This window comes from Rhinopithecus roxellana, chromosome 18 (genome assembly GCF_007565055.1).
Source record: "Rhinopithecus roxellana isolate Shanxi Qingling chromosome 18, ASM756505v1, whole genome shotgun sequence".
NCBI lineage: Eukaryota > Metazoa > Chordata > Mammalia > Primates > Cercopithecidae > Rhinopithecus > Rhinopithecus roxellana.
This window is the reverse complement of record NC_044566.1, coordinates 51,307,410-51,322,564: the sequence shown is the minus strand read 5'-3', so window position 1 is coordinate 51,322,564 and position 15,155 is coordinate 51,307,410. Positions and strand designations below refer to the sequence as shown.

Sequence of the window (15,155 nt, the reverse complement as noted above, 5' to 3'; positions counted from 1 at the left end):
AGTGGTAGAGTTATAGTGTCTAAGCACATCAACACATCCTTCTGACTTCAGAGCCCTTACTTTTTTCTAAAAAACAGACATTTTCAGGACAGTTTTAGATTCACAGTAAAATCTAGAAAAAGGTACAGAGAGTTGCCATATATCCCTGTATACCCACAGCCTTTCCCACTGTCACACTTTATGGGTTTTGACAAATGTATAATGACATGTATTCACCACTATAGTATTATACAAAGTAGTTTCACTGCCCTAAACATCCTTTGTTTCACCTTTCCATCCCTCACTCCTGCAAACCCCTGGCAAGCCTCTGCATAGTTTTGCCATTTCCAAAATGTCATATAGTTGCAATCATACAGTATGTAGCCTTTTCAGATTAGTTTTATTTTTGCCAGATCATTTCTTGCCTGAGAAGGATTGGCTTCTTTCACTTAGTAATATATGCTCTTTTTCCCATGCCTTTTCATGAGCTTCTTACTTTTAACCAGTATACTCTTTCTGGTTAATGTATAGCACAGGAGTGATTTATTTTTTATTGTAATTAATATTGATACCAATATTAATGACACTTTTAAAAGTTATTGATAAAAATATGGGTAAATAATCAAATATTCTGATTTCTATCTTGTTCCATTACTTATTGATGGGAGCAAAGAGGAAAAAAGGCAATTATTTTTCCTTTCTGAAATATTATTGTCGTTTCCTGATTAAATCTTAACTCCCTTGGGTTGCTGTTTCTCTTTCTTGATATTTGTCCTGTAGCATCAATAGGAAATGCATTCAATATAATCCATAAGTTAGATTATTTAATCTTAAAAAAAAATAGGGAATGCAGTTAGGTTAGTTTATTTAATCTTAAAAATAAAAACAAATAGGGAATGCATTTTTTGAAAAGTAAATATGGTACAGTGAAATTAATTCCAGTTAGTATAGGCCGTGAATGGTGGTTCATACCTGTAATCCCAACACTGGGAGGCTGAGGCGGGAGGATTGCTTGAGGTGCAGGATTTCAAGACCAACCTGGGCAACATAGTGAAACTCTATCTCTACAAAAAATTAAAAAATTATCTGGGTGTGGTGGTTCATGCCTGTGGTCCCAGCTACTTGGGAGACTGAGAAGGGAGGATTGCTTGAGCCTGGGAGGTTGAGGCAGCAGTGAGCTGTGATTGTGCCACTAGCACTTCAGCCTGGATGACAGAGCAAGACCTTGTCTCAAAAAACAAAAATAAATCTGCACATTGCCTGTAGTCACATTTATCCTTATATTGCTAGTGAGGGTAATTTGGGGGCCATTAATTTGAATACATAGCTCATGCTTTGTATTATTTACAGAGACAGATCATGGTATTATTTTTCAATTTTCACTGAACTTTGCAGGTCCAGAGACCTTTGATATTCACAGTTTTCTTTGTGGTCATTAACTTTTTACGATCCTTTAAAAAGCTTTAAAAGTTGGAGATTTCCGCTTATTTATGAATATGTAGGTGTGTGTATATACATATATATATTTGTCCTGTGCATTCCTTTGCTTCATGGTAGTAGCAAATAACAGATGTTTTTTGAAAATGAAAAATATGCTGTTGTCTTATTATATCTAGGATAAGCAGGGTAAAAATTGGCCAGAAGATAATCGTGGAGGAATTGGGCATATTTAAAGTTTTCAGTAGCAGATATTTGTATGTATTCATTATGTGACAGGCAGTGTGCTAACTACCCACTTTTCTCCCTGTCACAAAGCTAGTTAGTGGTGGAGTTGGTAATTATTCCTAGTTCAGTCTAATTGTAGAGTTTGAGTGATATATAAAAATAGTAAAATAATAGGACATAAAACCTGCTATAATGTACTGCCTCCTCCAACATGATGAAAGGAGAAATAGTATGACTTGAAGACATTTTAAAAGGTTGTTTGAAATAGATTGTTTGGGGAATGAATAATCTTGAGGGCAGGAAGCTGGGGTGTGTTCTTTTTTGAGACTCTCCCCTTTATCTTAGATTAGGTGTGTTTCCATTGTATTAGAGAGGTCTGGGTCCTCATTCTCCACACCTCCTCCTAATTTGTGTGGCTTAGTAAAAGGATTTGACCTTTTACCGACCCACTCAGCTAACCTGTACATGAACATGGCTTGTGTGGTTTCCTGTTATAAAGCGGTGTTTAGTGTTATAATTTCACTGAGTTAAGCTTCTCCAGTTTTAGTGATCTTGAAACAATGAGAATTGAGTGGAGAATTAATATATGAACTGATAGGAAAGATATATTCAAATCTTCTAGTAGGAAGATAGGAATGTTTCACTAGAATTACTTGCCAGTCTAATTTTGATGTGTTTGTGTGTGTATGATATGTGTGTAATGCAAAAGTTTTTTTACTAACAAATTAATGTCCTACATATGTGTTTGGAGTGTAAGAGGGAGCCAAAAATGAAAGTTCACTTCTGAAGGCAAGCTATGCTTATTAGTTGCATAAACTGCTACACGTCCAAAGGGGAAGCATACAGAGTTCTGTCTTTTTAACGATCTCTTCATTGATAATGCTTCGTGAAGTCCCTGGGGTCAGATAGATATTTAATGTTTAAAATGAATATGTCTTTAAACTTAATTTCAGGGGAAATACTGTTGAAATTGGGAAGATTAAAAGAAGCCAGTGAAGTGTTCAAAAACTTGATTGATCGGAATGCAGAAAATTGGTGTTATTATGAAGGCTTGGAAAAAGCACTACAAATTAGTATGTAATGATTTTTCTTTTTTCCCATAACTACTGTTTGAAGTATAATAAAATGTAAAGTTGTAATAATATTTGAGAACAAACAATTTTAGCATTAGTATTCATTTTTCCATTTAGTAAAATTATAGGTTAAATATGGGAGTGAAAATGAATTCAAATAGTTACACTTAAGTGTAAGTGCTTGCAGATATTTTAGGTTCCTTGACCTTTACCTGTTATGGTATTGGGAGGTGAGGCAAAAACAAAACAAAGCGAAACCAAAACAAACAAAAAAAAATACCCTATTTAGAGTAGAGACATGGGAAAGAAAATGAGCATTCGCTTTCTGGGAAGTGTTGTAACTATTTAATATTTTAAAACCATTAGACATTCATTACCCTCAACTTCTAAATAATAAGAATTGGGTCAATTACTGTTGAGGGTTATTTGCTTTGATTTCAAACTAGGCTAATTTGTGTAGAGCAAAATGTTACGTATCTTCCTTTGAAATTAGGTAACTGACCCTTTTTAGAAATCTAGTATCAGTCCAAGATTTTGTGATATTTTCATAATTAAGTGTTGGTAGGAACTGTTAATATTCCTAAAATCATATTTACTCATGAATAAATGTATTCCTGAAATAATTATGAAACTGGCTCAAAGATGTTGAAACAGCAGAATTTTTTTTTTTTTTTTTAGAATTTTTAAATTTAAAAAGTTTGGTAAAGCTGGGCGCGGTGGCTCAAGCCTGTAATCCCAGCACTTTGGGAGGCCGAGACGGGCGGATCACAAGGTCAGGAGATCGAGACCATCCTGGCTAACCCGGTGAAACCCAGTCTCTACTAAAAAATACAAAAAAAAAAAAAACTAGCCGGGCGAGATGGCGGGCGCCTGTAGTCCCAGCTACTCGGGAGGCTGAGGCAGGAGAATGGCGTGAAACCGAAAGGCGGAGCTTGCAGTGAGCTGAGATCCTGCCACTGCACCCCAGCCTGGGCGACAGAGCGAGACTCCGTCTCAAAAAAAAAAAAAAAAAAAACCGTTTGGTAAATAGGTAGCTACCCACATTCATTTATAGTAGTATAAGATACAAGAAAAGTTTAATTGTTGTATCCTCACTGGTATTAATTAATTCAGATGTTCTTTTTATGTTTAAAATTATACACTGCAAATTGTTAAAAGTTTATTTTCTTAAATATTTTTAAGAAGATGATTAAAATCACAATATTGATTAAAGTAATAATCTGAAGAAAACAGCAAAATTCATATGCATGAAGGTTGAAAACGGGTTAACTATGATTTTTCTTTAAAGTAGTAACATTACAATTAATAAAAATATTTTAATGTTTTACTAAAATGAATAATATGTTCCATATATCAGGATTCTTGGTTACTGTAAAATGTATTGATTACAAAACTAATTACACTACTTTATTGTTTTAGGTAACTTGCTCCAACTTGTGACTTTAAGTAGGGTATTGAATATGTTTAGTTTTGTCTTAATTTGATTACATTTATACAGCTTGTTATATCTAGGGTAGTGGAGAATTGTTTTCATACTTGGTGCTTGTCTTTGTCTAAGATGAGGCATGAATATGAGAGTATTTTAAAAATATTTATATGCAGTTGCATTTATGTATTAGTATAAGGGTCTTTAATATTTTGTGAAGTCTCCAATTTGTTAACAGAGAGTGAGGGTTCCCCCCCCCCAACACATATCTTTGGTCTTAAAATCCAACCAAATTGGAGCTCCAAAACATATTATTGGGGGAAGGAATGAGTCTAAACAAGATCACACCTCTTCAAGCATGGTGTTTACAATCTTGATGCTTGATATTAATGTTGAGTGTCAATACTTACAAACACTACATTCACTACAGAGATACCTTGTCTGCTAGCACCCAGGGTTATTCTTAGGATAGTTATTTTTCTGTGGTTTAGACGACAGAATTTGGATTAAGATCTACTTAAAACGTTATAGTTCTAAAACAGGTTTGCGTTTTCTTAAAATTCCACTATAAATTATCTTATAGCTTATAAATCTCTTTTTGTGAATTATGCAGGACATTATTTTAGAAAGATAAACTACACCCAGATCCTGTTTGCTTGCATATTGTTGTTTCAGAGTAACATGTAGTTTATGTATAGATACATCCTTTATGTGGTACTATAAAATTAGGTGGCTCTTGGGAGGGAAGATAACAACTTTCTGTTAGAAGTATAATTTTGTCTTTTGGAAGGATAATGGACTTTCATTAAAGATTTTAAGTGTTAATGTTAACATGGAAGTTTAGTTTATCTTTTTATATTTTAAACATTTGCAATAATAATCCTAAAACTGTTGCTCCTTTGAGCCTAATGAGCAGACATTATAGGCTTTTATGGGGATATATGTAGGTTTCTTTGGTTCAGAGTGTTTATGTAAGATATGTTATTAGAGATATATTATAAAAAGATTTTCTTTTCCATGAGTTGTATGCTAAAGGAATATAGAGAAGTGCAGCATATCTTGAGTCTGTGATGGCTTGTATATGTGATTTGGGTTGTATTTAGAATCTTGCGATGAAATAAGTTTTGGATTTCTCTGGAGATGAGTTTAAAACAGTGACTTAACATTATAGTATTTTGCCACCACAGAGTTTTACATGTCATTTTTGCCAAAATTGAAAGCAGCTTTAATATTGTTAATGCAATTTTTTTTATAACAACATTTTAAAAGTTTGTTAGCATTTTACCATGGATAAAAGTTTTGATGCTGTGAATCTCACCCATATTTACTGATAATAGGCACTTTAGAAGAGAGGCTTCAAATTTATGAAGAAATTAGTAAGCAGCACCCCAAAGCAATTACACCCAGAAGATTACCTTTGACTCTTGTCCCAGGTAATATTAGGATGTCTTTTATGATACTAATTATTTGCCGAAATTACTCAATGTTAATTTATATTTTGGAAACGTGTTTCTGTTAGGGAGTTTATGTCTACAGCAGTCTTGGAGTTGGGAGTGAACAGTTGTGAATTTATTATTTATATGTTAATAAGAGTGTTATACTTCAATGTGTAGCTAAATGTTGATTTTAATCTTTGAACTTATCTATATAAATATAAAACTGCTTTTCTTAAGTTGATCTCATAGAGTTAGAAAGTAGAATGATAGATACCAGAGCTGGCAAGGGGGGTGTAGGGGGGAGATGAAGAGAGGTTGGTTAATGGGTACAAATATACAGTTAGATAGAAGGAATAAGTTTCAGTGTTTACAGAGTAAGGGGACTAGAGTTAAGAACAATATATCCTATATTTCAGGATAGCAAGAGAGGACTTGAAATGTTCCCAACACATAGAAATGATAAGTAATCAAGGCGATAGATACCCTGAATACCCTGACTTGATCATTACACGTTCTCTGTGTATAACAAGATATCATGTACTGCCTAAATATGTACAAATATTATGTATTGGTAGAAAAACTGCTTGTCTTATGTGACTTTTAAAAAAGCACCATATTTAGAAGGTAAATTCCCTGTAATTAGTGACAAATTATATGTGGTATCATGATTTGAGTGGTAAAAGCTTTGAAGTTTTTTGTTTTTGTTTTTGTTTTTTTTTTGAGTCAAGATCTTGCTCTGTTACCAGGCTGAAGCTGGAGTGCAGTGGCACAGTCACTGCAGCCTCAAACCCCTGGGCTCAAGCTATAGTTTTGAAGTTTTATATCTTCTTTTTTGAGCATACATTCAAAGAAATAGTTGTGAGCTATTTGCACCCACCACAGTGTTTTAAGAACAGAATGTCATCATTCCCTCAGTTAGCCACTTTCCTGAGTTTTGCTTTTTATCATGCCATTACTTTTATTTTTAGAGCTCCATGTATTTTGTATTCCTGAAAATAAAAACAGCTTTTGTACTTTATATAACTAGGAGTACTCTGGTACGTATTCTGTGATTTGCTTTTATTGTACAATAGTATATTCATGACCTTGAGTCAAGTTATTGTATGTAGCTGAACTCATTTACTTTTGGGCTACATAGGAGGTAGACAGTATATTAGCTCTTCAGGTAGCTGATATCTTTGTTGAGTTTTTAAAAAAGTATATGTTTTTGTTGAAGTCTTTAATTTTATTTGTAAGAATTGTATATTGGGACTTCTGGTATTTTGATACAAGTCAGACTCTACAAAGCTAATATAACTTAAACGTATTCTGGAGAGGTGAGGAGTATATTTTATATTCTCAGAGTGGCAAATATTTGTTTAAATTCTTGGGTTATAAGTTTATTTTTACCAAAAGATTGATGAAAATTAAAATTTTTTAGTTGACTGGCTTGTGAAATATGTGAAATACCCTTTAGAAATGTATTTGATTAGACAGTAGCTAGAAGTTGATTTTAAAAATTCATTTTATACTATTGCATTTCAGTTCCACATATGAAGAGTAGTATTCTTCTGATCCTCCTTTTTTTTTTGTTTTGTTTTTGTTGAATACAGAGAGCAGATTTCTCTAATGTTTTCCAGGGAACATTAAGTCCAAGTGGATATTAATAGGCTTGGTGGGGAGGTTGTTGGTGTGCTTGTGCTTGGGCTGTTCTTCAGCCAAGTAAGTTTGGGAAACTGGGTTAGACACAGCTATCAGGTTTCTATAGGACTTCTCAGAGCTTTTAATATACACTTTGTGAATTTCAAAGATGGGAGTATATGCGTAGTGAGGAGTATTTTCCCTAATAAAAGTGTCTTGTGGAAGATGCTTAAGTTTACATTTCTGTATTTCTTCCTTCTCCTCTTTGTTTTAAAAAATAATAGCTTTTTTGAAATATAATTCATATACCATAAACTTCACTTTTAAAAAGTGTGCAATTCAGTGTTTTAGTATATTAATCATGTTGTGCAACCATCATCTCCGTCTGCTTTCAGAAATTTTTCATGACCCCAAAAAGAAACCCCATACCTATTTCACTCCCTATCACCCCTCCACCATAGTAGCTGGCAACCACCAGTCTACTTTCTGTACCTGTGGATTTGCCTGTTTTTGGATATTTCAAATAAATAGAATCATACCATATGTGGTCTTTAGTGTCTGACTTCTCCTCCTTTTATTGGTCTCAAGGTATATTTTGTGTTTCACAATATATTGTGTGTAGGGGGGAGTATTTCCTTAGGAGCTTTAAAATGCATTCATATGCTTCTTGGGAAAGAAAGAAACCTCACTTAGCTTTAAGATTACGAACAAGACTTCTTTGTTCTCTTTTTCTCATTTGGAACATGGAGCTTCAGATTTATACTGCCTACATTTATTTCCATAGGCAATGTAAGTTTGCTAAAAGCCCTTAATACGTGGCAGTATAGGGTAGGAAATATATTTTTTACTGAAGGAGCCTAGAGTTTTTTTTACTGTAAAGTGTGATCTAGGTTAAAGTGGAACCATCCTAGACTCTCTTGGACATGCTGTCTTTGAAATGCCATAAAAATCTTTTTACAAAACAGGTCTCAGTGGAGGAGTCTGATGGCATAGGCTTTCAAGGTCATCGTCGCTTTGAGGTTCTGACATATGTGTATTTACAAGGCTCCAGTGAATATATATAAAATTATGCAAATATTTAATTTTATCTGTGCAAAGCCGACTATTTCATGATATTTTTGCCTGTCTAGAAATGCTTTTATGTGCAATTAGAAAGCCATTTTGGCATTATCAAAAGCAATAAGATCTTCCTCAAGAAAAATGATGCATCTTGAGAATACAAGGTGAAAGTTTTGAAAAAGCCTTTCCATTTTTTAGATAAAAGGGCTTCATACCACAGAACAATAAGGAAATTTTCTAACACCCGAAAATATTAAGTGCTCTAAAAATAATGAAGGGATAAAGGTACTTTTCAAAATAATTAGTTTAATTCATCATGTTCTATTATGGACTGACTGAAGGGTAGAGAGAGGGAAGGAAATAATCCAGAGTATTAAACATAGAATACTAATTAAATTTTGCTCCATTATTTAGAATGGATTTCCAGTGAATCAGAAACAGACTATTCTTGCTGTTTACACTAATTATTTTAGGAATTAGTGTAAACAGGGACATGTTTTGGGGACATCATACTATGTATCTATCTGAGAATTATTCAGGTAACCTGTTTTGTGAGCAGTAATGCTAAAGAGGCATATAATAATTGATGGAAAAAATGAGATGGATAAATAAGTAATTTGGGGATATGGTGTGTGACTGAGCAGTTGGGTAGCTTTGTGGGCTTCTTGTTTAGGTGATAAATTCACACAGTTGCCAATTAGGTAAAAAGTTTATAAGTTCATGAAGTCTTTTTCTTGTCTGTCCCTTGGCAACTAAGTTTACTTCCCCTGCAGACATCCATTGTGATCAGCTGATAATGTATTCTTCTACAAATATGTTGTGCATGTGTGAGCAAAAATGTGGGTAGATTTGTTTAAGGTCACACCCCCCACCCTGCTTTTTGCAAACATGAGGTAGCATGGATTGATGGATTGCTGCGAACCTGGGTTTTCTTTTCACTTAACTCCATATTTGGAGATTAGTCCTGGATCAGCACTTAAAGAGCTTCCTCATTTTTTTCATACCTGCACAATCTAATAAATCAGATTTGGCAATGTGATCTGAATAGACTGAGAAAGTTGACCAAGGAGGAGTTCAGAGTAGCTTCTGCCGTGAAGATAAAAGGCTTGTTTTCTCAGCAGTTGATTGCAAGTATAGAAAACAAAATATTAACTCTAAAATATAAAAACTCTAAAATCTAAAATATTAACTCAGATATCAGAGAAGAGATATTTATTGAGTGATTACTATGTGGAAGACATTGTTTATTGTTGTATCTTACCTCATTTGAGCCATACAAGTGTACTGTTGAGGCTAGTGATGGTATTGCCTTCATTTTACAGTGATAAAAGCGAGGTTTTTAATGGACAAGTTATTTGCCCAAGGTTGCATACAATTAAGTGGAGAAGTCTGCATTCCTCTAAGAAACAGCGTCTCTTGTAGTCTCCCACAATTTTGTTAGCTTTTGTTGTACACCAGAGGAATTACTGGAAAGATGCGTTCTCTGAAACTATTTTTGATTTTTAAAGAAGCAATGGTGTGTAATTTAACCCAGGATTAAGTTTTATGTTGTCTTCGTAATCTGTGATTTTTCTTTTTTTTTTTTTTTTTTGAGACGGAGTCTCGCTCTGTCGCCCAGGCTGGCGTGCAGTGGCCGGATCTCAGCTCACTGCAAGCCCCGCCTCCCGGGTTCACGCAATTCTCCTGCCTCAGCCTCCCGAGTAGCTGGGACTACAGGCGCCCGCCACCTCGCCCGTCTCGTTTTTTGTATTTTTTAGTAGAGACGGAGTTTCACTGTGTTAGCCAGGATGGTCTCGATCTCCTGACCTCGTGATCCGCCCATCTCGGCCTCCCAAAGTGCTGGGATTACAGGCTTGAGCCACCATGCCCGGCCTCTGTGATTTTTCAAAAGACAAGTATTGGTCAGGCATGGTGACTCACACTTGTAATGCCAGCACTTTGGGAGGCCAAGGCAGGTGGATGATGAGGTCAAGAGATTGAGACTATCCTGGCCAACATGGTGAAACCCCATCTCTACTAAAAATACAAAAATTAGCTGGGCGTTGTGGCACACGCCTGTAGTCTCAGCTACTTGGGAGGCTGAGGCAGGAGAATTGCTTGAACCTGGAAGGTGGAGGTTGCAGTGAGCCGAGACCAGGCCACTTCACTCCAGCCTGGGTGACAGCGTGAGACTCTGTCTCAAAACAAAAACAAAAACACCCCAGTATTTTGTATATGATCTACTAAGAAATTAGAGATTATCTGAATACAGTCTTTATAGTTAATGGAGTTAAATTTTTTTATAACATTTAATTATATTGAGTATGCATGCATGTTTTGTTCAACATGGTCAGTCACAACGAATAAAAATAACCATTTTGGGTTGTTAGATTTTGTTGTGCAGTGTTGTGATTCATTAAGAAATCTTAGGAGGTCATTTCAATCATCCTACTTGAGGCTAAATCGTTCATGACATATATGTGTGTTTTTTTTTCCCCAAATGATTAGGTAAATCCATGTGCTTATGTATTAGTCCATACTGTCAGAAAGTTCTTGTATCTCTGTATTTAAAATTAAAATTCTTTGAATACTCTCTGCTTTCAAATGGTGATGACAAAAATCATTTGTAGGGGTTTAGCAATGAAAGAATTATTTACTTGATGTTGCAAACAGGTTGTTTATTTTAGTTCTAATGTTAGAATGCCCAGGGCTCAGTCTGATGTCTAACATCAATTTACTTTATTGTTGGCCTCACTCACTGAGATGTTAAGTTCTATAGGGTAGAATTAATTTTTTTTTTTTAAATTTTAATCACTGCTATATCCCCAATACCTGGAACAGTGCCTGGCATGTAGTAAGTGCTTGACACATTATTGTGGAATGAATGAATGAATGTTGAAGTAAATGACAAGCTGATTTGGGAAGACATTTGTAAATACCAACTTAGTGTTTAAAAAGATCTTTTGGCTATCGCTTGAATATAGTGCTGGTTACAATAGTCTGCTGCAGAGTGCTTTTTGCATATTGCAGGGTTTTGAGCTGTAGACTAAGTGTGCTAGTCAGTGAGAGATTAGGAAAGATATTTGATACTGTGCTAAATTCAGAATGGATAGTTGATAACTTTTACTCTACTTAAAACTGTATGACTTTTTGGGTTTATAAATTGGATAGGAGGGAGCTTTATTTTTACTTAGAAAATCATTTTAAGAATTGTTTGCATGAACCTTTGCATGAACCAAAGAATAACAAAGTATGCTTTTGTTTCTAGGTGAAAGATTTAGAGAACTAATGGATAAGTTCCTGAGGGTTAACTTCAGTAAAGGCTGCCCACCCTTGTTTACTACTTTGAAATCTTTATATTACAATACAGAAAAGGTAAAATTTGGTATTTATTCAGATTTACTTTAGTCTTTTTACTAAATTGTAGAAAAATGTCCATGTAAATAATGTGCTTTTACTTAATCATTTTCTCTGTTTTAGTAATGCTACTTTACTTTCAGTCTAATAATGTACTGAAATTATATGCCTGTAGTATAAGTAATATCAAAGTAAGAGGGTTTATGAAAGCACTAAAATTATAAAGGTTGTTTATTTTTAATGGGTATACTTCTTTTAGTAGCATTTTAAATTTGACATTGTTACCAAAGGTATATATTTATTCTATGATTATTATTTTATGGTACGGTTATGGATTTTTAAATTAGTTATGCATGCTTTTAAAGTTAGAGCTTGGATAATTGAGTTAGTGCAACAGTAAAATGCAATTTGGTCAAATTACTGGTATAAATTACTAGTTTTAATCAGTAGGCTGCATTTTAATAAATACAGATTTAGCTAGTTCTTGAATAAAGAATTGTCTTTCTGCTTTTTAAAATTAGAAAATAGGCCAGGCGTGGTGGCTCATGCCTGTAATCCCAGCATTTTGGGAGGCCGGGGTGGGCAGATCACGAGGTCAGGAGATCGAGACCATCTATGGTGAAACCCCATCTCTCATAAAAATAAAAAAAATTAGCCTGGCATAGTGGTGGACGCCTGTAGTCCCAGCTACTCGGGAGGCTGAGGCAGGAGAATGCCAGGAACCCGGGAGGTGGAGCTTGCATTGAGCTGAGATTGCACCACTGCCCTCCAGCCCTGGGTGACAGAGTGAGACTCCGTCTTAAAAAAAAATTTTTTTAAGAAAATAGGCACTTAAATCTTGGTCTTAAATTAGAAAGACAATTAAAAGTTAATAGAAAGCAAGTTATACTTTTATTTCCAAGTGTTGCTTCTTATTAAAGTCTGAAATCTTGTTGTCTTTTCTGTAGTCAGTTTTTTAACGTTACTAGCTTGATAAGGAAAAGATTTTATTAGAAATCCTAAAACAATTTTTAGTTAAGCTTCTTTCATTTTTTATTTATTTAGCTTTGATTCATAATAATTTGTAAATTTGCACTGATTGTGAATAATACAATGTTGGAAATATCAGTTAGAGATATAGCTGATTGGCATTTTCCTACCGGTGACAGCAGGTTTCATAAACAAAAGAAACAACTGATGATCTCTAGTACCCAATTAGAATAAAACATCATTTATGTTAAAACAAAAACAAGCCAGGCGCGGTGGCTGAAGCCTGTAATCCCAGCACTTTGGGAGGCCGAGACGGGTGGATCACGAGGTCAGGAGATCGAGACCATCGTGGCTAACACGGTGAAACCCCGTCTCTACTAAAAAATACAAAAAACTAGCTGGGCGAGGTGGGGGGCGCCTGTAGTCCCAGCTACTCGGGAGGCTGAGGCAGGAGAATGGCGTGAACCCGGGAGGCGGAGCTTGCGGTGAGCTGAGATCCGGCCACTGCACTCTAGCCTGGGTGTCTCAAAAAAAAACAAAAACAAAAACAAAACCCTTACAATTTTTTTTTTTTTTTTTTGAGACGGAGTCTCACTCTGTCGCCTGGGCTGGAGTGCAGTGGCCGGATCTCAGCTGACTGCAAGCTCCGCCTCCCGGGTTCCCGCCATTCTCCTGCCTCAGCCTCCCGAGTAGCTGGGACTACAGGCGCCCACCACCTCGCCCGGCTAGTTTTTTGTATTTTTTAGTAGAGACGGGGTTTCACCGTGTTAGCCAGGATGGTCTCGATCTCCTGACCTCGTGATCCACCCGTCTCGGCCTCCCAAAGTGCTGGGATTACAGGCTTGAGCCACCGCACCGGGCCTACAATTCTTTAATGTCTGTTGTATGGTCTATTTGACTGCAGTGTTTCTGCTGTCAGTTTTTTGAGAAATAGTGATTGATTCCTATGTAAACGTGTACCCAGTGCCTGCCAATAATTTCTCTAGATTATTTAACATTGGGTAAAATTCTTTTGTTCTTTTTGGTGAGGGTGACAGAGACGAAAGGTTGGATAAAATGTCAGAAATAAAAAGAAATCTTAATGTATGTGAATTAGAGTACTTCTTTTATAACAGTCTTGCAGCAGCAGCTGCTGACTACAGTGGACATTAAAGGATTTGTTTCTCTTAAGCTATTACGGGGCTTTCACAGGGTGTTGTTCACAGGCATAGGCTTTTTACTTTTTAAAAATTCTTCCAATATTGATCCAAAGTTGCCATTACAAAAATGTTAAACATTTTTTTTGGTATTTTATATAAAGCATGAAAATTATATTTTTGAATAAGGCACTGAGAATACACTGTTTCATATAGGAACTGTCTCTTTAGTTTAATTTTAAAGCAAGCAACAAGAATGCTATTAGAAATGCCAGAAGACCAAGTGTGTTTGCAAAATGAATTAAACTGCAGAAAATTGAGCTCAAGTTATCTCAGTTTAGTATAGTGAGAAAAAATTTGCAAGTCTAAGAACTGTTCCTCAAATAATTTTGGCCACATGTATCTGTGATTACTTATGAGAACATTTTATTTATTTTTTAATATTTATTTTTCAGTTAAATTTTGTAAGTTTTGTGTTTGACTTTTTTTGTAGTTTCAAAGAAATTATTTCAGTAGTTTTTGGGGAACAGATGGTGTGTGGTTACACAGATAAGTTATTTACTGGTGATTTCTGAGATTTTGGTACACCCATCACCTGAGCAGTGTACACTGCACCCCATGAAAGCATTTTAAAAACTGCACATTTCTAACCAGCAGTGAAACCTGTTTTTGGCAGTTAGGTGGATTTTTAACTTTCAAGGAAGGATTTCAAGGAGGTGAAGTCTGATAAACAGTTATAGTTTGTAAGTTTCCAAATATTATAGAGTAATTCGTGTTGGTAGCATGAAAATGAAATTGTCTTTTGAAGTTAGTTTAAAATGTAGTACATTTGCAAGAAATGTATTTCTTTTTTTTTTTTTTTGAGAAGGAGTCTCGCTCTGTCGCCCAGGCTGGAGTGCAGTGGCTGGATCTCAGCTCACCGCAAGCTCCGCCTCGCGGGTTCACGCCATTCTCCTGCCTCAGCCTCCCGAGTAGCTGGGACTACAGGCGCCCGCCACCTCGCCCGGCTAGTTTTTTGTATTTTTAGTGGAGACGGGGTTTCACCGTGTTAGCCAGGATGGTCTCGATCTCCTGACCTCGTGATCCACCCGTCTCGGCCTCCCAAAGTGCTGGAATTACAGGCTTGAGCCACCGTGCCCGGCCAAGAAATGTATTTCTCAAATGTCTCCAGCATTTTAATTTTTTTGGCAAACTAGAGTTTGGGTAGAGTGGAAGGCAATGAGTGATTGTCAGACAAATTCCCTAATGTGTTTTTTGTTGTTGTTTTTGTTTTTTTGAGATGGAGTCCCGCTCTGTCACCAGGCTGGAGTGCAGTGGCGCTATCTCGGCTCACTGCAACCTCTGCCTCCTGGGTTCAAACGATTCTCCTGCTTCAGTCTCCCAAGTAGCTGGGAATACAGGTGCCTGCCACCATGCCCAGCTAATTTTTTGTATTTTTAGTAGAGACAGGGTTTCA

At 35.8% G+C, this 15,155-nt stretch overlaps 1 protein-coding gene across 4 annotated transcripts in view; it reads left to right on the top strand.

Moving 5' to 3' along the window:
* The window catches only part of NAA16 (N(alpha)-acetyltransferase 16, NatA auxiliary subunit), a 71,942-nt gene that overhangs the window by 14,775 nt on the left and 42,012 nt on the right, over positions 1-15,155 (top strand). For all 4 annotated transcript variants that reach the window (XR_004054712.1, XR_749244.2, XR_004054713.1 and 1 more), the window contains exons 7-9: positions 2,598-2,717; positions 5,481-5,576; positions 11,506-11,612. Coding sequence is in view for 1 of the 4 variants with exons in the window: in XM_010374505.2 (XP_010372807.1) it covers positions 2,598-2,717; positions 5,481-5,576; positions 11,506-11,612 (323 nt within the window). In the remaining 3 variants the exon portion in view is untranslated. The remainder of the gene's footprint in view (positions 1-2,597; positions 2,718-5,480; positions 5,577-11,505; positions 11,613-15,155) is intronic.